The sequence below is a fragment of the Brachionichthys hirsutus genome, chromosome 9 (genome assembly GCF_040956055.1).
Source record: "Brachionichthys hirsutus isolate HB-005 chromosome 9, CSIRO-AGI_Bhir_v1, whole genome shotgun sequence".
Lineage (NCBI taxonomy): Eukaryota > Metazoa > Chordata > Actinopteri > Lophiiformes > Brachionichthyidae > Brachionichthys > Brachionichthys hirsutus.
Window position 1 is genome coordinate 12437091 of NC_090905.1, and position 21766 is coordinate 12458856.

General features: G+C 44.3%; 2 protein-coding genes across 2 annotated transcripts; one reads left to right on the forward strand and one right to left on the reverse strand.

Annotated features, from left to right (window-relative positions):
* Positions 1–11036: 11036 nt before the first annotated feature.
* On the forward strand, positions 11037–16167 carry bcl6aa (BCL6A transcription repressor a). The gene is made up of 9 exons (XM_068743386.1): positions 11037–11067; positions 12747–12918; positions 13022–13243; positions 13328–14281; positions 14525–14706; positions 14820–14987; positions 15078–15208; positions 15354–15491; positions 15594–16167. Exons 1-9 carry the CDS (start codon positions 11037–11039, stop codon positions 15735–15737), a joined length of 2142 nt encoding a protein of 713 aa, XP_068599487.1. The 3' UTR covers positions 15738–16167.
* Positions 16168–19271: 3104 nt separating this feature from the next.
* Positions 19272–21264, reverse strand: smx5. Its single transcript, XM_068743743.1, has 5 exons — positions 21202–21264; positions 20959–21026; positions 20285–20315; positions 20112–20171; positions 19272–19708 (listed from the first exon to the last, which is right to left on the reverse strand). Exons 1-5 carry the CDS (start codon positions 21202–21204, stop codon positions 19583–19585), a joined length of 288 nt encoding a protein of 95 aa, XP_068599844.1. The 5' UTR covers positions 21205–21264; the 3' UTR covers positions 19272–19582.
* Between the last annotated feature and the right edge of the window lie 502 nt (positions 21265–21766).

A 21766-nucleotide genomic window follows, 5' to 3' on the forward strand; every position in this document is an offset into this window, starting at 1 on the left:
GCCAGGTCATCACGGGGCCACACGAAAGACAAGCACACACGCTCACACACACACCTACGGACAACCTGGTGTGACCAATTCAACTAAATTGCATGTTTTTGGCGGTAGGAGGAAACCGCAGAACCCGGAGGGAACCCGCGCGGGGAGAACGTGCAAACTGCTCCTGTACTTACGTGATGCAAGTACAGAAACAACAGAGGCAGATTCTTCTGCTTTCCTCTAATCGCGCCTTGAAATCACACTTTCTTAAAATCACAGATTTCTTTTTACTGTGTTTGATGAAGAACATCAAACAGAATGTCATTTTAAATGATCTGTTATTTAAAGGCCGTGCGTAATTTGTTTCACGCCATAAATGGCAGTTAATGCAAAAAAGCAGATTAGACACTTGTGACCTTTATTAGAGCTGATAGGGGCTGCCATGGATACCGATGAGCTCCATGTTGGCACAACAGCGGCCAGGACTGGAGTTATATTACCGGCCCACTTGATAGCAGGTAAGTGAAAATGACGAGCTGGTATTATCCTTTACTGGTGTGATACCTACCTGCGATCTGCCGCCTCTGAAAGGTCAGAGACGGATGCCCTGGAAGTGCTCCAGGAAACTCCATCAATCTGATAGAGCGTGTGTGTTTTTATGGGAGGTGTGACCTTACATCCATAAGTGCTGCAAAAAATTCAAGTGGCATCGACAGAATTGATGGATCGATTGATACAGAGCTTTTAATTTCAGTTACATGACTCAAACTACACATTCTTTCTTAAACATTTGTGTTACATTAGTGTGCAGACCGTGTAGGGTCACTGTTTGCAACCTCCAGACCTCACTGATGTGAATTCCTGCAGGGCGGATGGTAGAGCGCAAAGATGCTGTGAATCCTTGACCTTTCATTTCCTTGTGAAAGGCCAAGCCAGAAACCTAAAGAGCCTAATACCCCCCCCCAAAAAAAAGCAAGAAAAAAGCATGAATTCAAATGAAGTTTTGCATCTAGAAGGTTGCAACGTTAAAAATGGTTCCTTTATCCTCATAAAGAATTCAGTTGATCCCACTTTTGTTTATTTAATGCAGGCTGAAATTACATCAGATGACAGCATAATCCGACATCATTATCAACATCCAAAATGCTTGGCCCGGGGCCGATGGCGGCACAGCCTCTGTAACGGGATGATATGGATTGCACTTTGCAAACCGACCTTGCGCCCCTTTCATTTTTTTTTTTATGCCTGCCAGTCAAACGCAGCGATGACCGCGTGCATCGCATCGCTGCCGAATAAAACCCAAATATCCCTCTGATGATTAAGGTCACTCACACTGCTCTGCAGAAGTCATCCTCTTATAAGCCTCCCGGAGTAGGAGAGGGTCTGTGCAACGGACTCGAACCATGCCGCTATTGTTATTCCTCGCTGCCGTTGCCCAGGTTCTGTCGGTTCTGTGGCTGCCAGTGACAGTAAGAGGACAATACAGTAATCAAACCTTTCCTCCGAGGCGCTGTGACCTGTTGTTGGCTTTTATTTGTGTGTCAGTTCAGAGGTTTAAGCCTCTTTATATGAAGTTCATCCCTGGATCACAGGGATCTGAGGGCTCACCGATCATTTGCTGTGGCTATCCCAAGAGCTCGGATTGTTGGGGCTATTTTCTTCTGAAATTATGATGGAAATGTGTTGGACTAATTTGGCTTTAGCAGGATTTCCTGAATATTAGTCCACTCAGCCAATGGATTACCCCACGGCTGCGATGGACATACTGTACAAATCTGTCAAATGCCCACATGCATCTCATTTTCCTCCAGTGCGCAGCTCTTCTTTAATAAGGGCGCATTCCAATGCATAGGCCTCTTATTTTTCTGTGATGATGGCAACATGGCGTCTGATGCTGACACAGTAAATCTGTGCACCGTGTAACTCCGCTAATAGCGAGAGCTTTGGGAGTCCTTACCCACTGAGGTGAGCTTATCCGCACAGACAGCGTGTGTATTCATTTAATCTGAGTTCAACATCAGGTGTCAGGAACGATTATGGACTGATACTCTTACACCGACGGGATGGATTCATGTGCAGTAAAGTGCTTCATCCCTGGACATGGGTTCTGCTTTCCTAACCTAATCATAAAAATGACTGAAATCTAAGTGCATCCACTCTAATTATTTGATATTTGTTCAAATGTACAACAAATATAGGTTTTATTTCCACAAATATCCAAGTTGTTGTTTTTTTTATCTCCTCCCTAATTTCCTCTCCCACAGCCACACAACTGATCTTCCCATTGGCTGTGCCAGGTTGAAGTAACAGCTGGTGTGATGTAATAATAACGCCCCCTCCACTGGACAAGTCATAAAGAGCAATATCTAGTTCCATGGATTGAGTTAAGCTTGGATAGATTAATGCTCTAGGACACCGAAATGTTTGTTGTATAAAAGCTCTGTTTAGAAAACAATGTGTCATGACCATATATGAAAAACGCTGATCTGACAGATGGCCTGAGCTCCAAGAGCTCCTCCACGCTAAAGGCACTGCAGCTCTGTGGCTAGTTCTCCTGAGGTTTAACAGGATTTCAGACTCTTCTTTCAAATGAATTATAGATAGAAACACTGGGATTATTTTACAGGCTGTTTAATCTCTCCTATTTTCTCTTTTTTTTGCATCCAAACCAAGCCTTGCACCACAGTTTTAGCATTCGTGGAAAAGTAGAGTGACCGAGTGCTACAATCAATGAACGCTAGAGTGCAGACGGCCTATCAGCTCGGAGGAGCAGGAGATGTCCTGTGGACCGTTTCTTTAACATGAAGCGTGCTCCGTCGACTTGACTCACTTCAGCTGGGGCCGCCTTTCCAGAAGCATCCCTATCCTGCAGAACAATGACAGACACGAGGCTTCACCAGAGCTGCTCTGACACACTCGGCGCCCTTTTGCACTGAGGGCAGCTTCATCCTTCCAGCTTTAGCTGCCACTCAGAGGGCGGATCGGGCACCAGTCAGACTCTGCGTCCTGGATCATCCAGCAACTTGCCAGACAAATACAACTCTGGTGAAAACAACAAGGCGGCTTGTGTTCTTCTTCTGGATCGTACCAGAGACAGGTAGAGAAGTTCACTGCTACTTTACAAAACACTTTTGGAACTTCAGAAGAGGCCCCTTCTTTTCCCGAACTGAGCTCACGGCTTTGAACTCAAGGTTCTGCACCACAGATCCCAACATGCCTCACTCCTTCCTTCAGAAAAAAGGTGAGCTTTTTTTCCTCCGTTTGTCATCGCTTGTCCTGATGATATGACAACATTTCAATGCAATAAATAATTGCATAAAATAATAATAATAATATTCAAATCTGTGTACAAATATGAAGTTTAATTAATTAACCAACATCTTCTTAATGCAGTTTGTTTTCTGAAATAAGAAATATAAACATAGACTAACTTTGCGTATCAGCCTCAAGCTGGACAATAAACTTCCCCACACCTCCACAAGAGGAACGACTAAATCGCACAGATGAGGAAATCAGTCCACTCTTGAGATTTTAAACAATAATGACAATCTGTATGTTTCCATGCTGCTGATCTCACAGATCAAATCGATGAGCTCAGACAGAACCAAACACGCAAACATGAAAGGACATACGGCGGGCACAGGCTGCGATAAGACGACTGGCCTCTGATAAGCAGATGAGAGTACAGCATGCAATGAGGAATGCTCTCATCGGTGTATCTGCAGTATGTAAAACACGTAAAGTAGACATGTAGCTTCAAGATAGCATTATGAGTGATCTGAGAGACCTTTTTGATTCACTTTTGATTTTTATGGATGCTGATGATCACCCTGGGAATCTCTTCACATCTGCACAAAAGTCGCTGGAAAACAAAAAAAGCAAAAGCACAAGCAGTCTTCTCAACTTTCACGCACAAACACGAGTGATCTATCTGCTCTGTGAATGGTGAAACATGTCAGGGTGAATTTTTGTTAAAAGCATGTCGATAAATGATCAACAAATGCATGCAAAGCTCAGAACATTTCAAAGAGCAGCTGCTTGTGTGAATGTGACGAGTGCAGGAGGAGTAACGCAGCGTCCGCCTGGCATCACCTGGTCTGCAGGGGATCCGTAGCTGTTTATACAACAGCAAGAGTGCATTTCAATCAAAGGCATGCTCATTTTCACATTTCAAATCAGCATAAATGCATATTAATGAGACCTGATGATTATATGACTTGATTTGTTTCTATCAAACACAGAGAGTGGGAGGTTTTCTAGAATGTGAATGGAGGAAGCGTTGCCTGGCTTCATATGGAATTGCTGGTGTAGGCGTGAAGACAAAGTCAGCTTCATGAAAAACTCGGTTTATAATTACATATTTGATCCAAACTAACACAGATCATTCAGAGTTTCGCCATAAAAACATAAAGAATAACATTTATTTAAAGTAACAATCTAATTCTGTCTCTTTGATGTCGTGAGCTGATCGTTCATAAAAATGCTGGACTATATTTTCAAGTCAGTGCCCAGAGGTTTTTTTATTTTTTATTTGGGGGGGGTTCACTTCTGGGGCTTCGTGGGGTTGCTTTCATCCTCACCAATCCTGCATGTTTCCATGTTGGATTTAAGTCCATTTGCTGCTTTGGCTGGAGGAAACCAAACCGAGCTGACGTGAAGCTACTCCCATCAACTTACAGAGGCAGTGAGCATTTGATGCAGATGGAATATCAGATATATGGAGGATCGGATTTCTCCGGAATTCAACAAAAACTCATCTAGAGCTTGTTTTACAATATTGGAAACAGTTTAATTACATGATAGTTAAAGAATGCAAAGTAAATGTGTGTTTACATGGATTACGCTGCTATTTTTTTGGTGGATATTTCAGACACAGAGGGCTGAGGCGGTGGATGTGCACCGCTGCTGCTTTGTGCTTTGTCCTCCTTGAACCGTGGCCTGGAGCTAGGTGTTTGTAGTTCCTGTTGAACCAGCCCTGTGGGCCAGTATCCGCTATTGGCATTAGAGGCATGCACCTACTTTGGCCCGGCAGCGAGAGCATTTGCAACATAGGAGAATTTGATATAGTTGACAGCAAAATTGGGCTACAGCATGACAGAGACTGGAGCCAGTAGAAATCTGCAGCAGCTGCGCCTTTGACAAACTCTGATCATTTGAATTTTAAACCTCTCTGTAGTTTTTCTACTGAGCATTCAGGTGCTTTGTCTTTGCATCCTCCACAAACAGTCCAAAAGCAATATGCAGGTCTGTAAACAAAGCATTCAAACTCGTCCGGCAACTTTGAGCCTTGATGATGGAGAATCACACTAGTTCATGGAAATGCAGTAGAAATGTCACCGCTATTGCTTTAGCAATCCAAATGGAAAACTTCAATAGGAAATAAATATAACCTGTGGTTTGTGAGCTGCATTTGCTTGTAGATCATGTTTGTCATTTGGTTGGTTGATCACTTTGTCAAGGATTACGTAAATATCAACTGGACAGATTTCAATGAATCTGGGAGGATGGGCTGGATTTTGTGCAAACCTGTATGAAAGCGTGGATGCAGGAGTTTTCTTTTCTTTCTTCATGTAGCATTTTAAGATAAACTGTTTATTACATTCCCTTAATTATGTCCATCTACAAATGTGTGAAATGTGGGGTGGATGAATATAAGAATCAACCTAATTTCAATCTTTTTTTAGAGGGTAGTCTGTCTTGCAAATTATTTTAACGGGGTTTTGGGTTTGATTGAAGACAAGACCAAACAAAATGAAAGGGGGCTGTTGGGGCTTTGGTGGCGGTGTCTCCTCTATTGAATGCTAATAATCGAAATCAAATTATTGCATCCGTTAGCCTGTTACCTTGAGATAATGCTACCCATTTGAACTGTATTTAAATACCTTTCAAATTATGTCGTCTTCATCAAATTATTTTTTCCTCACATTACGCATTTCATCAATATATATTACCAGTTAAGACCCTCACAAATGTTTCTCTACTGCTTTTAGCCACACACTTTTGATATCTCTCATCTTTGCATTAAGTTGAGCCATTTCACCATTCATCAACTCGTTATCGACCAAAAACCCGTTTATGCAGTACTTTTGGTTGTATCAGATATTAGGCCTTGGCTTCTTTATTCTCAGCAAACTCTTCTTGAAACCTTTTTGTCCGTTTGTAAAGTAGTATAAGTGCTCTTGGTGGTGGGGGGTGGGGGGGGTCAGATGCTGTAGAATGCAGCCACATTTTTAACAAACGAATGCAAAATCTAGAAAGGTAAGATGCTGTGACATTTGGGATATGTCCTTACAACCTTACCTACACGCACCCAGTATAACCCAATATTTACTACTGGTAGGTGTTGTGAAAGCAGTGCAGGGAAGGGGGCTGATCCAGACGCAGGATTCTTATTGAATCACCATTGAGGGTGGTGCAAGAAATAAGAGCCGCATGTTTACTATCTGAATATCTGCACCAAAGCTCCTCGACACCCAGAGTGGTTGCATCGGTTAAAATACCAAACGGAGTCCATGTGGAGACACGTAGCAGAGCTTTGAAGCTAATCCGTGCAGAAGTTGTCCCAAATTTAACAACTCCTCCTCGTGCGCTCTCGGAACACCAGCAAATGTGCAGCCCTGGGCATGTGAGAGAAGAGAGGAAGGCAGCGCAAACACTCATATTGTCGTAAAAGAGATCTGTAAGGATGGTAGGTGTTTCTCGTCTGGAACAGCCGTGCTTGCAGACCCATGCTTTATGGCGCTAGCTGACCCGTCAGCCAGCAGATGGCACACTGACAACCGTCTGTTTCTGATATGTGTGGAAAATTCCATCACGTTGGACTCTGCAGGCTGCATTCCCGGCTCCTCTCAGCTGGCCTCGAGAAAGTCCTGAATCTTACATGCTTTGATTTGACTAAATTGGAATTCTCAGCCCAGTGACACAGCCCTTCTCGAACTGTAACCTTAACGTGCATCTTGCACAGACGCGCTGGTGAATCTGAGGTTGCATCCACGCAGGAACACTGCAGAAACCTCCCAAGTTTGAATGCAGGTTTTCTTTTTCTTTTTTTTTTTGGTAAGTGTGTATTTTCCTTTTGAAATTACTGATAAAAGCAAAAAATAATAATAAGAAAACAGTTAAAAAGCCTTTAAATGCCAACGGAGACTCATTCAATCCACTAGAGCCGGAGCACTTGCTCCGTTGATGCTGCTTAATGGCGCATGCATAGCTTTTGAGTGCATTATCTCAGTATTAAAGATGAGGGGGGGGGGGCACTCTGAAACGATCTGTAATAAAATACATCGCCAAATTGCAGAAATGCACAATTAACAGCACAGTTTAAAATCAAAGGACTCCATTTAGATCATTGTAAACATCTGTCAGCTCATTGTCTCCTTGACTCAGTGCTGCGTTTAAACTTCCAGCGTGTTCAGCTTTGTTAAGTGGGATGATGGTTCAGCCGGAGAGTCTCTGTACAGAGGCAGGCTGTTTCAAACAGGCTCCGTTTGACGTCAGATCATGATTCGCCTGTTTGTCGGTTAAATAAAGCGAGGGAAGCTTCACAATGTGGCCCTCATTACCTGCACGGAAAATCTAATTGAATTGTTTTTCCACAGTGTTTATCTATTTCATATGGTGTTATTTAACTGTTGTTTTAAATTCTACAGGACATATGCGTGCAGCAATTAAAAAGACAATCATCTGAAGACATATTATAGGCATGTTTTGGAGTGTGAAAAAAATGTCTTTATTTAGGCACAATGTAGCTGTGTCAAAATTAAGACATGCAGCGAGGTTTATTGTTTAACAAAAGGGCCACTTCATTGTGGAGAATACAAGAAAGAAAATGCATCTGGGATGCATGGAGTTTAAAAAAAAAAGAAAAGTGAAACTTAACAATATAAAAAGAAATTCTTTTAAAGAAAGGAACTAAAAAAGACCTCTGTAGCTACCAGCATTATCTGTTTGGTGTTACAGCGGGGTTGCATCATGTCTCTCAGAACAAAACTCCACGCTCACATCTTTGCTGACAATGAACACTGAAGTTGGCAGAAATTTGCTGTGAAACGAGACAAAAGTGTGCAGTTTATGAAAAAAAAGTGAGGCAACCTCCGGGCCCTCGGGCTTTTGTCAGTGGGCATTTCTATTCAATGACCCATCGTGCACCGAGTGGAGGCAATGCCACGGCTTTGAGACGTTTCGCCCTCTGTCAGAAGTGTACTTTCTAATGTGCAGCTGTTCCAGAGCGGGCAGACTTGAATCCCTGTCACAGCATGCTTCAGCTTGGGCTCGTTTCTGAACAGCGTGACGTCCGGACAAAGAGGCCGTGACCATGATGTCATGACCTGTTGTTCAATCATACATCCTGAATGGAGATAAAGGATTAGTGGATAAACTGTGCATAATGTGACAATGTGCCCCGTGAGATGCTCTTATTCATTTGGGGGGGGGGGGGCAACAATCAGCGACCCTGCCCTCCTTCCCTGTCCTGAGTAAGTGGGTCATTTATTTTTGCTAGGAATTGGTTGAGTAAGAGTTTGTCAAGTATTTGCAGTAATTATCTCGTGGTTCTGCGGCTGGGCGCAGCATGGGGCTCGGTAAATTACACATCTCCCTCCTAACTCCTGGATGCTTTACGGCCGTGCATTATGCATAAGTGCGCCGGAGCGCCTTAAACATCCCCCAAGTGGATTGAAATAAAGTTGACGCTGCTCTTTGTTTGGAGCTCAAGATAGTCTTTATTTGGCAGTGCTGAATCGGAGATTGCTGTAAAAGCGTGCGTCTTAATTATTTTTGGAGACTTTTTACCCCCCCCCCCCCCCCTCTCCCCTCCCCCAATGGCACATGAACACCTGGAGTGTTTTTTAGTGGGATGCCTGATCCAGATGGGCGGATGCACGGGCAATCCATAGGGAGACGTCTGTTACAGTGGGGTGTGTCGTCACATAAAGGGTCACACACACACAAAACAGAAGAAAGGCGACGCATCCGATTCGTTTGGAGCGCTTCTAGCAGTCGGTTGTAATCTGAGTAACAAAGATTTATGGCACTTTAACCTTATTTAAGCATTAGTCTTGCTCGGAAATGTATCTTGTGTAAACAAATGAGAAAAATATTTTCTTTATTTTAGTCATGAGACAAATAGAGATGTAGCTAATCGCAGCAGTTTGCTGTTTATTTCCATCATTGTGGAAACAAAACATGTTACGGTGGGAAATATAGAAAGTATTCCTAACTTTACAATATACATATAATTATTTCTTTATGCAAGTAATGTTTTTAAAGTCTCCATCTGGATGGATTAAATACAAATCTACTTATTGTTAAATAATATTCACTGAGGTGAAGTTTAAGCTTTATTCTATTTGATAATTTATCCTTCCGATTGAATGAATATCAACTTATTTATTCAAATATTAAATTCAGAGATTTTCACCAGGTTATTGAAATGTTAAGCCTCTGCATGGAACTGAGAAATAACAAAAACAGCAGAAGATAAACTGCACAATTTGAAGGGAGTTACATGAATTTCACATCATGGATGATTTTTTATTTTATTTTATTATCTTGAATGAAACTGACTGAACACTTTATTTATTTTATTGTGATCTTATAACTACAGTTTGGAACTGATTGTAAAAAGAAATGTGTTTTTATGTTATCAGCTCAACAAATGCTCCTCCTGTGCCACGGAGTGAACGTGAGGAGAAAAGACGGGGAATCCGTGGCGTGGAATCACCACAAGCAACGTTTACAAGGTGACTCACTGAGAGCAAATAAAACTCGTGGCGTTTATTACACATGTCATACACATCCCATAACCATCTATTACAAACGTGTCAATGTGGACCAATTCTCATCTCTGAACTTGTGATGCGTTTCAAACTCAAAGTGAGCCCTTAAAAGTAAAAAAAAAAAAAAACACTACTTTATTCTTGCAACTGTGAGAAATGATGCAACAGGGAGTACACGCACATGGCTTATATTAAACAGGAAGGAGGAAAATCACAGCAATGCCATTATTATTCCCAGGAATCTCTCCCTGAGCATGTTTTTATTCTAATGAAAAGTTTGTGGGTTTTTCTCGGGAAAAGGAGAAAACATTTTTTTTTTACAAAACAGATAACAGGCAGGTGAGATGAGTTGCTCTGAACGGCACCAAGTCACAATAACACTGAATATCGAAGCTTTATTTGTCTCGCTGATGACATTCACATGATCAGGTCAATCCGATCACTTTCACGCAACAAGTATAAATAATCCAGAACTCATTTTTTTTTTACAGGAGAACGAATCTGCAAATAGTATTACTGTTGGTTTGACCCGCTCTTGGCACCGTATCCTTTATTAAGCGAATATTATTCTATTATACGCGCAGATGAAAATAGAAAACTCCACCGGACACGCGCCAAATCGATCACGCAAACCTCATCCTCGGAATTCACGTCCACGAGACACAAGCTCGTGACTCTGCAGACAAAAGTAAATGTGTTATAATAAATCTTTCCTTTTCGACAGAGCCCCGGTGATGATTCGCAGCGTTGCCCGTCTGTGCAGTCCGCGCAGCGGCCGGATGTCTGAGAGAGAGGCGGCTCTGCCACGGCGCGTCCCGCGTGGGCCTTTACCGTGATTTCTGTTACCGGTGCGCGTGTTCGATGCGAAAGAAGCGCGCGAGACGAGACATCGCTTAAATCAGAATATACGTTAGTTCTGAGAATATCGGGGGTTGGGTTTAAGGAACTAGTGACGTCACGGCTCGACGTCCTGTGACTGTGGGCTCTACCAAAAGCGATGGTGGGTGGGGGGGGTTAAAGCAAAGTGAAACAATTTCCAACTATATTTAACAAATATAATAGTTCTTATTGCGCTAATTTAAACAGTCGTGTTTTACTTTACGTTCTACGAGAACCGCGGTGGCTTCCGCGCTTTGGAATAACCCATTTAAAAATCTCTCGTCCTCGTCACGCGTGAAAAAAACGTCTCTCCCCCGCAGCGATAAAGTGGTACGGTCCTGGGCTCAAATTCCGAGAATTGAGCTCGTCTGATTCTTAGAACTGGGGTTCTTAGAAGTGGTGATGCAAGAAGTTTCTAGGAACGCGCTACCAGGTGATTTTTATAATTTCCCTTTTCGCTCTAATTTGTTTGTTCTGAGGCGATTGAAGTTCACACAGAACTATTTGAAATGTTGCGCTGATTTGTGTGTCTTGAGGCTGCCCGGCGGTGCTTGCGACTCTGAAGTCGCTCCGGCAGTGACAGGCGGCGCGGTGCGGTGCGGTGCGGCGCGGCGCGGCGCGGTCTTTGACAGTTCGCGTGGCTCCGCGCTGCGCGGCGCGGCGCTGCGCTGGAGGAGCGTTTCCCGCAGAGACGGCAGCCTTCCCCCCGCGTAGCGCTCTGACGCGCTCACGTCGTAAACCCGTAGTAACGCTCGGACGCAGTGTAACGGGCTGTCAGCGCTGCGCAGAGCCCGCGCAGAGCCCGCGTAGTTATCGCTTCGGCCGAGTTAACTGCGTTGACGCGGTTCTGTCGCGTCGATGTGTCGACGCGCGGCGCGGCGCGGTGCGGCGCGAACTTTGCGGGCAGCGCGGCAGCTTCAGGTTCCGCAGACTCCCGTCGCTGCAGCGTGTTAGCGGAAACGTTTGCGTCGGTGCGTGTATCTGACGCGCCTGTTGTGTTCCCACTGTGGCCGTGCAGCGTGACACGCTCGTCCTGTAATGCCCTTTCAGTCGAGGCTTCGGGTTCCACGAGAACTGTGTCTTTTCTGTCCACGGAGTTTGCAATTTAAGCTGCATTGATGTTCAGGACCTGTAAAAAGTATCACTTAAAATACAAATAAATTGACTAAATACTTACGAGGCGTCGTTACAGCGTTCTTTGTGTAGTTGTGTTCATAATTTGTAAATATGTTGGTTGTTATTGTTATTACGGAACTAGTTAGGCTGCGTTTTGGCCTGATTCCATTTTCGGACGTGTCCTGTCACAGACTCCGTGGGTTACGTTGCGTGAATTTTGTCATTCGTCTGACTGCGGGTTTTAAAGTACTTCATTATTAGGTTTTCCTCAAGTAATTGACTATATTGTGTTTATTTTTATTTATTGGAGGTTGAGAGAGAGAGAGAGGGAGAGAGAGAGAGAGAGAGCCCAACAACACGCTGTGACAAGTTTTATCACAGCAAACTCGGAAGACTTGTTCAAGCTGTTGTTTTGAAGACTCGCCCGTGGCAGGTTTTTGCGGTTGAAATTAAAATTCTGATTTGACTTTTTATGAGCCCCCCCCCCCCCCAAAAAAAAAACACAAAGTTTCCCGTCATTAGCTCGCTCAAAGTGCTCGCCCCGTTATTCTATCAGCAGCTCTCAGTGAAAGTGAGAGAAAGCCCGCAGACTAGACTTTCCTTTTCAGATGCGACCAGTAGGAATGCATTTTAAATAATGCTCGGTACATCCAATTGTGTTTACTACGCAAATAAATGCGGGATTTTATTTAAATCGGTCAATAACTAATTTGTACTTCCGGAAAAAAATGATTTCATTGATAATTATTGTAATACGTATCATGTGGCTGTCAGACAGAGGAAGAGAAAGGGAAAACAAAAACAAAAATAATAATGTAAATGGAGAAATGCGTCTAGACGGTGTTTGTTTAATAAATGGCGCCCCCTCCTGGAGGAATCGCTGTAGATGCCGCGTTCGTGATGAGAGGATCATGTGTAAGTTCAAGTGTAAAAAAAAACAACCTGCCGATGTGCCTGTTTCTGTTAAATTAACCCTTTATTTCCTTCCCTTTGCAGAACTCGATAAAATGGCCGTCGCAGCGGACAGCTGCATCCAATTCACACGCCACGCCAGCGACGTCCTGCTCAACCTGAACCGCTTGCGTAGCAGAGACGTTCTCACGGACGTCACCATCTTGGTTAACAGGCAGCAGTTCCGTGCACACAAGACCGTCCTCATGGCTTGCAGGTGGGTGCCGGTCGCTCGTGCTCGAGCCAGATTTCTGTCGCACCGTGAAGACGGCTTTCCTGATCCTTGCATGCTCTGTCTGCATCCTGTTCTGTGGCTGCAGTGGGCTGTTTTACACCATCTTTACCGACTCCCACAAGTGCAACCTCAACGCCATCAGCCTGGACCCAAAGGTTGACCCAGAAGGCTTCGCCATCCTGCTGGAGTTCATGTACACCTCCCGTCTCACGCTGAAAGACAGTCTGATCATGGCGATCATGAACACGGCCATCTATCTGCAGATGGACCATGTGGTGGACACGTGCCACAGGTTCATCAAGTCCAGGTTGGCAGCGCGGGGGGGGGCGTGTTGCGGATCAGTCGGGTCGTTGCCTCGTCTTGTCCTTCACCGTCTCGTTTCTCTCTGCAGTGACCCGTCGCTCAAGCTGGCCAGAGACGAGTTCTTGGTCAGTCCCCTGGTTTTACCTCAGGATGTCCACGTGTTCCGCCCCCACGATGTCGTGGACAGTTTGCACGGCCGCGTGGCTCCATTCAGGGATGGGAGACCCTACGGCTCGAACATGTTCGCTGGGGTAAGCACCCCCAGCAACTACCATCTCTACGGGCAGTTTCCCATGCCAGGATTCCCTTTCCCTCTGTGCAAGCTGACCGATACCAAAAACGCTTTTGCGGACCTCTCTAAGAGCGGTATCCACCACAAGCATTGCTCGCCGCACGACGCCGCCAACATCAGCAGAGCAGAGTACGCCAGGGCGGTGGGAAGCAGCTCCTCCAGTATTATTCACTCCACCACCTACGCTTCCAGAGAGGTAGGGAGAGACGAGGAGGCGAGGAGGGAAACCCACGAGGGGGTCAGCCAGTCAATGGCTCTTGGCACGAGGAAGCGCGTGTTCCCCGCGTTGACCCCGGAGCACCAGAAAGACTCAGGCAAAGATCACGCTCCTCAGGCAGAGGAAGACCTGATCCATCAGCACTACCCCCTCGGAATCTCCTCTGCTGGACGGAAGAGCCTCATGAGCAGCCCTCAGAGCCCCCTCAAATCCGACTGCCAGCCCAACTCGCCGACGGAGTCCAGCAGCAGCAAGAACGCCGGCCTGTCCCAAGCCGCCGGGGCGCAGGTCCCGCAAGGTACGCAGGACCCCAAAGCGCGCAACTGGAAGAAGTACAAGTTCATTGTGTTGAATCAGAGCGCGAAGGAGGACGAGGATCCCGGCTTTCGTTCGCCTCAGCGCCTCGGCCTGCAACCCTACCTCCACCCCAGCGACTCCGAGAACCTCGACTCACACGCCACGAGCAAGAGCAGCGATCACAGCGAGGATCTGCCGGCGCCTCAGGCGAGCCGCCTGAACAACATAATTAACAGGTGAGGCTCACGCGGGTGCTTACCTGCATCGGTTGCTTCACAGCCGCATGAAAATGGTTCGTTTTTATAAGATGGAGGAGGATTTGGGAGTTTTGTGTTTGTTTGTTTTTAGTGCGGTCCAAACATTTCCCCCCAAAATCCCTCTTCTTCTTGTGGATTCTTGTATTTTCTTCAGGATAATTTTAGGAAATTGATTTTGGAGTTACGTTTCATTTGAAATATTTTTTTTGTTTCTGCCTGTAGTGCGCTGGAGGGGTCTCTGAGGAACAGCGAAGGCCACCCTCCGCACTACCCCAGCCGTCTGAACTGTTCCTCCTGCGGCACGCTGTCCCAGCAGCATTCGGGCATCTGTCCCAACACGCCCAGGTCCCGTCTAGCGGAGGACATGGCGGAGCTGCACTCAGAGTACTCAGACTCCAGTTGCGGTGAGTATCTAACGGCACTAAACGTCACCGGCAAAAACAAATCAAAGATTTTGTATTGTTTTTTTTTTGGGGGGACTTGTGGTTGAAAGTTAACCGTAACTTCTCCCGCACAGAAAACGGCACGTTCTTCTGTAATGAGTGCGACTCCAAGTTCGCTGAAGAGGAAGCCCTGAAGCAACACACGCTTCAAGTGCACAGCGACAAGCCATACAAGTGTGACCGCTGCCAGGCCGCGTTCCGCTACAAGGGCAACCTCGCCAGCCACAAGACCGTTCACACAGGTAGGACCTGACGGCGTCGCCTCCGCCGGCTGGAAAGCGCACGAAACCTTTGCTGCACGGATTGGAATGTTTTTCACTCTGTCTTTCCAGGGGAGAAGCCGTATCGCTGTAATATCTGTGGTGCTCAGTTTAACAGACCAGCTAACCTCAAGACTCACACTCGCATCCACTCAGGAGAGAAGCCATACAAATGCGAGACGTGCGGCGCTCGCTTTGTACAGGTAGGTGGCACACCTAGGTGAAAACCTGCACCACGTTTTCACCCACTGCGCTAGTAGCACGGATACACTGATGACACTCAGGGTGGGCGTGGCATTTACCGAGGTGAATGGAGGTGAATAATATTGACATTTTGCTCATGTTCAGGTTGCTCATCTCCGGGCTCACGTGTTGATCCACACGGGTGAGAAGCCATACCCATGCGAGATCTGCGGAACGCGCTTCCGTCACCTGCAGACGCTGAAGAGTCACCTGCGCATCCACACGGGAGAAAAGCCCTACCACGTAGGTCTCGGCTGCGTTAAAGCCTCCCTCGGGATCGGATGTGAGATGTACAATGCAGGCTGTAAAGGCGCCTGGAAATAACGCGCTACGTTTCCCTTTCAGTGCGAGAAATGCAACTTGCACTTCCGCCACAAGAGTCAGCTGCGGTTGCATCTGCGGCAGAAGCACGGCGCCATCACCAACACGAAGATCCAGTACCGCATGTCGGCGGCAGACATGCCCACTGACCTGACGAAAGCATGCTAGGCTGGAGGAAGGGAGCGGTTTTAAAAAGGAGGCAATCTTGACCTTGGCATTTTGAAGACCCCCGACTTGTACAATCATCCGAAATTGTAGTGCCACACTGTGTTCATTTAAACAACTTGGCTGTGTATGCCACTCGAAACGGGTTTCCACTACATGTGAACGTACGGCGTCGTCGTCACTTTGGTGTTTCTATATAAATGGAAGGATGCTGAAAGCATTTCTAAGCTTTGACGGTACGTATATAAAGCTTTATTTTGTGAGAAGGATAGAATGTAAACAATCAGTTTTTTTTGAAAATATAATATTTTATATCAGAGACTTAATTTTCTGAAGGTATTGAACATTTTGATCGACGGGTGGTACATATATTTTAAGGCTGTACAGATTTGTCTTTACATTTTTACGTAGATGTGCGTACATGTTGCACCACTTCAAGTGGCCATACTCGTGAAGGGGGGGGGGGGGGGGGGCACGGTAATTGGTTCTCATGTAAAGCGTGTCAGGCGACTGCCGTCTGACGGGGATCTGCATGAGTTGCTCGGTGAACGCTGACGGGGGGGCAACTGCATAAATATTGTGACACGTTGTGTAATTATATCTGTGGGATTGCTCTCTGCTGGCGGAGCCAATCGACGTGTTGAAACTCAGTTCAGAAGTACTGCTTGGTTATACCCAAGAAAATATTTTGCTTCAAAATGTATTTGTATAGATGTGGATTTTGTTTTTGTTTTTCTCTCTCTCTCTCTCTCTTTTGATTTCCATAAGTGAAGGTTTACAGTTCTGGTCATTGTTCTAGAGATCCTGTAGTAAAGTTGTGTACGTGTTTTCGGTTGTACATACACTGTGTATTCAATGTGCCTTTCTCTTTGCTGACTGAACTCTTCTCCATTCAGCCCAGCTGTATTAAGGTACAACTCGAGGACACAACTTGTCCTCCGTCCCTGTGTGATTGTGTGAGTGAGGGTCTGTGTGTATATATTTTGTAATGTTCGTCACCAAACCTAAAGCATCATCGTTGTATATCGCCAGGACTTGTTTTTGGGTCTGGATTTTTTTTAAACTGCATTACAATTATTATTCTACAATGTTTAGATGTATGAATGTAAAATAAACGTATTGGATTTCTATGTATTAAGCCCAGTGTGAGTTTGTCATATTAAAGACTTGATGCTGAACATTCAGGGACACACATTTGATGTGAAATGAATATTATTGGATGGCTGCGGTCAGAACTGCAGGATATAACAAACATAAAACTGAAGTCACAGTTTCTACAGATCAAAATCAAATGTGGTCACAATTAAATGACCTGTCCTTTGATCACAGCATCAACACTAGCAGAACCTATCATGTAGTGACGTGTGGGGAGGTTTGTGGCGGGTGAGGCACTGACTGACTGTCAGGAGGTTATGTTCATATCTCATACCGGCTCTCTTTACACACATACATGCTTAACCCAGCAACAATGTTACATTCATAGCAGCTGAGAGCCCCTTTGCTCTGAACTCTGTTCTTAATTTGCCATTGAAACACCACATTAATGCACTGAAGTATATACACTGCATATAGTACTTTGTTGTGGACTGTACAGGTGTTACGCCCCGTTACCGGGGAAAATAGAGTGAGAATCGCGTGAATGAAAACTCCGACACATTCACTTTCATTCCATGTATTCGTCAAACTGACCGCGCACTCGATCACTGTGCGGTACATACATCGCAGATTCGCCACAGAAATTAAAGACACAGCATCACAGATTCGACACAGAAATTAAAGACACAGCATCACAGATTCGACACAGAAATTAAAGACACAGCATCACAGATTCGACACAGAAATTAAAGGACAAAATCAGGGCTTGAAACATAACTTCTGCAATGGTATAATTATAACTGATAAATAAAGGTTGATAAGAAAAATAATTGAACACTCCTTATCCTATGTAACGTGAACAAGCATGAACCATATTTTAATCCATCATAACCATGACATACTCCCCTTCAACACAGATGTCGTGCCCGTCCCCGGACGGGCAGATCGCCGCTACACATGTGACACGCACACACACTCCTGAACTTTAAATAAGTTGAGTGACGGTATAGGGGTTGTTGTGTGATTGATTTCGTGGCGTTCTGTGGTCATTACGTGCTTTCATTGGTTACTCACTTGGTTGTGATGTCGGGGACGACATCTGTGTTGAAGGGGAGTATGTCATGGTTATGATGGATTAAAATATGGTTCATGCTTGTTCACGTTACATAGGATAAGGAGTGTTCAATTATTTTTCTTATCAACCTTTATTTATCAGTTATAATTATACCATTGCAGAAGTTATGTTTCAAGCCCTGATTTTGTCCTTTAATTTCTGTGTCGAATCTGTGATGCTGTGTCTTTAATTTCTGTGTCGAATCTGCGATGCTGTGTCTTTAATTTCTGTGGCGAATCTGCGATGTATGTACCGCACAGTGATCGAGTGCGCGGTCAGTTTGACGAATACATGGAATGAAAGTAAATGTGTCGTAGTTTTCATTCACGCGATTCTCACTCTATTTTCCCCGGTAACGGGGCGTAACACAGGCTACTATACAGATATAATGTACCGTACAGCAGTGTGCATGTATGGTCTTACCTTTACTTGTAAATCAGGCCCATACTTCCTCGTATCACTTCTTCTTTGTAACTCGCGTATTTCATGGCTAGAATAGATCAACACCGGCTCGCCTCCGTCTTGAGGAAGAGGTACTGTCTGCCTCAACTTGATGTTTCACTGCGGTTTTATGTCAAACCATTAAGACTAAATACGTTATAAAAATGCATTACTAAGACTATAACAAATAAGAACATGGAATAAAAGTGTCTACAAACATCATATTGGTGACGTACAGAGAGACAGCGACTCACACGCTAACAGCACACGCTCAATAGCGTGCGTGTGATCGCCCAATCTGAGGTGCGGCAGCGCCGCATCTTCCGCTTGTATTTGAACCGGAAATACGCAAATTCAGTGATTTTAATTACTAAACCGCAACTTTATTTTATTCAACATTTAAAGAAATTTAGAGATCAAATTGTACAATAAATAATATTTGTTTTATCATGTGATTTTCTTTTACTGCTCATGGCAGGTGAGGCCTGTTCACCCCCCGCCCATCAGCTCCACCAGATTTTCTTGTTTCTTTGATGGCATTTTCTGTTGTAATGCAGCATCCTCTGACAGTATTGTATTGACTTTTCTCTCAAGTGCTGTAGATTCATTGAGCAGTTCAAGGCCTCATCATGAAAATCCAGTTTGCTAATGAGAGGGACTATACAGAAGAACGGAAACTGTTCACGCTGCTTTGCAGATAAACTACGGTTTAAACTTCTGCAGCACAGTAAAGAGTGTTTTATGATGCATGTAATCTGCTTTTACTGCCATCCAGTCATGGTATGATCATGTCTTTCTGCATTAACATGTAGAAAGTCAGCAAGTGCAACACGAAAACCACATTAAAGCATGAATGCCAACATCACGATCAAAATATAAATAACTTTATTTTGAAGTAGCATAAAAAAATGCTTGTATAACAAAAAAATGACAGATTTTTTTTAAGGCTCGAAATTAGCCCCTTTCACAGCCTGAGGTGAAGAACGATTCCAATATTCGCCATGATGCAAATTATTGATCAAAAATATCAGGAATGGAATAAAATTATCTGTCAAAGCAGAGGTAAATGACAAACTGCTTAATTACAAGAGCAAAACAAACCGTGGAATCTTAAAACAAATGAAGAACTCAAACTACTCATTATCCACCTTCCCCACCCCAGAATAGGCCCCACCTGGAGGCCCCACCTGGAGGCCCATCACTGCTTCTGCTGAATGGCTTCTTTTCTGGCAGCGTCTTGAAGCAGCTGAGTGTCCACTTCATCCGCTGGTAGCTGAACATAGCGAACCACCGATCCACGGATGAAGCAGTTCTTCACCGAGAGCTGAAGAAAATGAAACCAGACACTGCTTGTTTTAAAGAGAAACATTCAAAGCCTTTCAGACGCTTGAAGTGAGGCAGAGAAAACGTCATTGAATTCAACAAACAGTCACGGTTTATGCTCTCATTGCTGAGGCGTGGCAAAAACAACAACAACAACAACAACTATTCTGAAATGTAATTTAATTAATTATTAATGCCTTTGCTACAAACACAAATGTGATGAAGGAAGAAAAGTAAATACTAAATGCTCTGTATGAGCTGTAAAACATGGATGGATGCTTTCGTGGAGCCGGGAATCATAACACACACAGAGACCATGTAGATATGGTCTGTGTTTAGAGCTAGCTTCTGAGCTCATAGGACATCCAGGAATCTCAAATAGGACAGTAGATAGTTAAACCCACCATGTGTGGATATTTCTCTGGATCGGTGACACTGATGTCTGTGAGCTTAATGTTCAGGTACTGAAACAAAACAGCAAAGAAAGGTCACGTTAAAAGTCATGACTGAGCGGTTGGAAAGAGCGCAGGAGCTGAATGGCCTTTTTCAAATGAAAGAAAATAAAATTATTTCTCACCTGGTCGACAGAATGAAGAGTTCCACAGATGCTGTAATGAGATAAAACATAGTGTAGGTGGTTGTGGACAGAGACAAATCAGGTACATATTACTATTTCAAACAATACAACAGATATTAGCAGCGCTTTTAATAACTACTGCAGTCTTTAAATGATTCAGCCCGTAACGAGAAGCGACTAATATTTTGTAGAGACGTAGTTTGCACTCCAGACAGCAGAGTTCCAAAGGAATCTTAGACCATTCCTCACAGACAAACACCCCCATTTGTGGAATATTACCCACTCCAGTCACCTTCCTCAAATCTATGAGATTCAAGTCGGGCTACCTTCAGTCTCTAGATGTCCTGAGACCATGCCTCGGGGCTCTTTGAAGGATCCTTCAGATTAAATGGCCAATATGATCCAGTTTAGGATTTGATAGAGATGTTGCAGTTTTAGCTCATTTGAAATGCAATGCATTAGAAATGCTATTTAAGGGGGGGGGGGGGGGGGTGAATCATTTTGTGACTCGATAGATAGATACTGTTGTATTGAATGCACACGTTTGATTGGAACGATGCAAGCATAATCGAACTGCTGCACGCATTGAGCCACAATAGCGACGATTATCGTAGCAACTATGACTAAAAACATAATATGATACGAATTTACAAGACCCAGTCGCCCGAACATACCTCAGGTCGTTTTTGAGCTCGACCACCACATCCTTCCCCACCAGAGACTTGAAAAACGAGTAGAAAAGCTGAAAAGAAGCGCGATAAGCTAACGTTAGCAGCACGCTAAACATCGAACATGACGTAAATGAGCAAACTAAGCCGCGGAGTAAATGATAGCGTGAACCGACGACCCCACCACGAACCATGAGATTAGAGCGTTGACTTCCAATGGGAAGGAAATTAATTGTAACCATTTCTTACCATGATTGCGGTTGCTTTTTATTTTTGCAGTCGCGTCTTGATGACGTCGTTTAGATGCGTAATATTGCTGCGACGCCAAACCAGGGTGCAATTGCTAACGATCTCCACATGGGGGAACCAGATGTACGCTAAATGCGGGCACGACGACACTGATTTATTTTATATTTCTGAAAATAAGAATAATTAAATGACTCCTTAAATCTGAATTGTTAGAGGTCCCAATTGGCATTGAAAAGACATTATTGGCATCCATTTTTAAAAACTCTTTACTGTAGACTTAATCATAACTGTGATGATTTATTCTTGTTAAAATCATAACTTTGACAGGATAATAACATATTAGAACTTGAGCTTCTTTGATTACATCATACAAGCTGTATGGAGTAATTTGTTGTTTTTTCCGCTTTGATTTTTAGGAAAATAGTAAGTACAATCATGCTGTTTTTTTCATAATTCACCCAAAGCAAAAAAGGCTTGCATTTTAAATCATTTTGAATGTGAATAACCCGGAGGCAACCCATGCAGTAATGGAGGACGCATGCAATCGCCACACAAAAAACTCCCA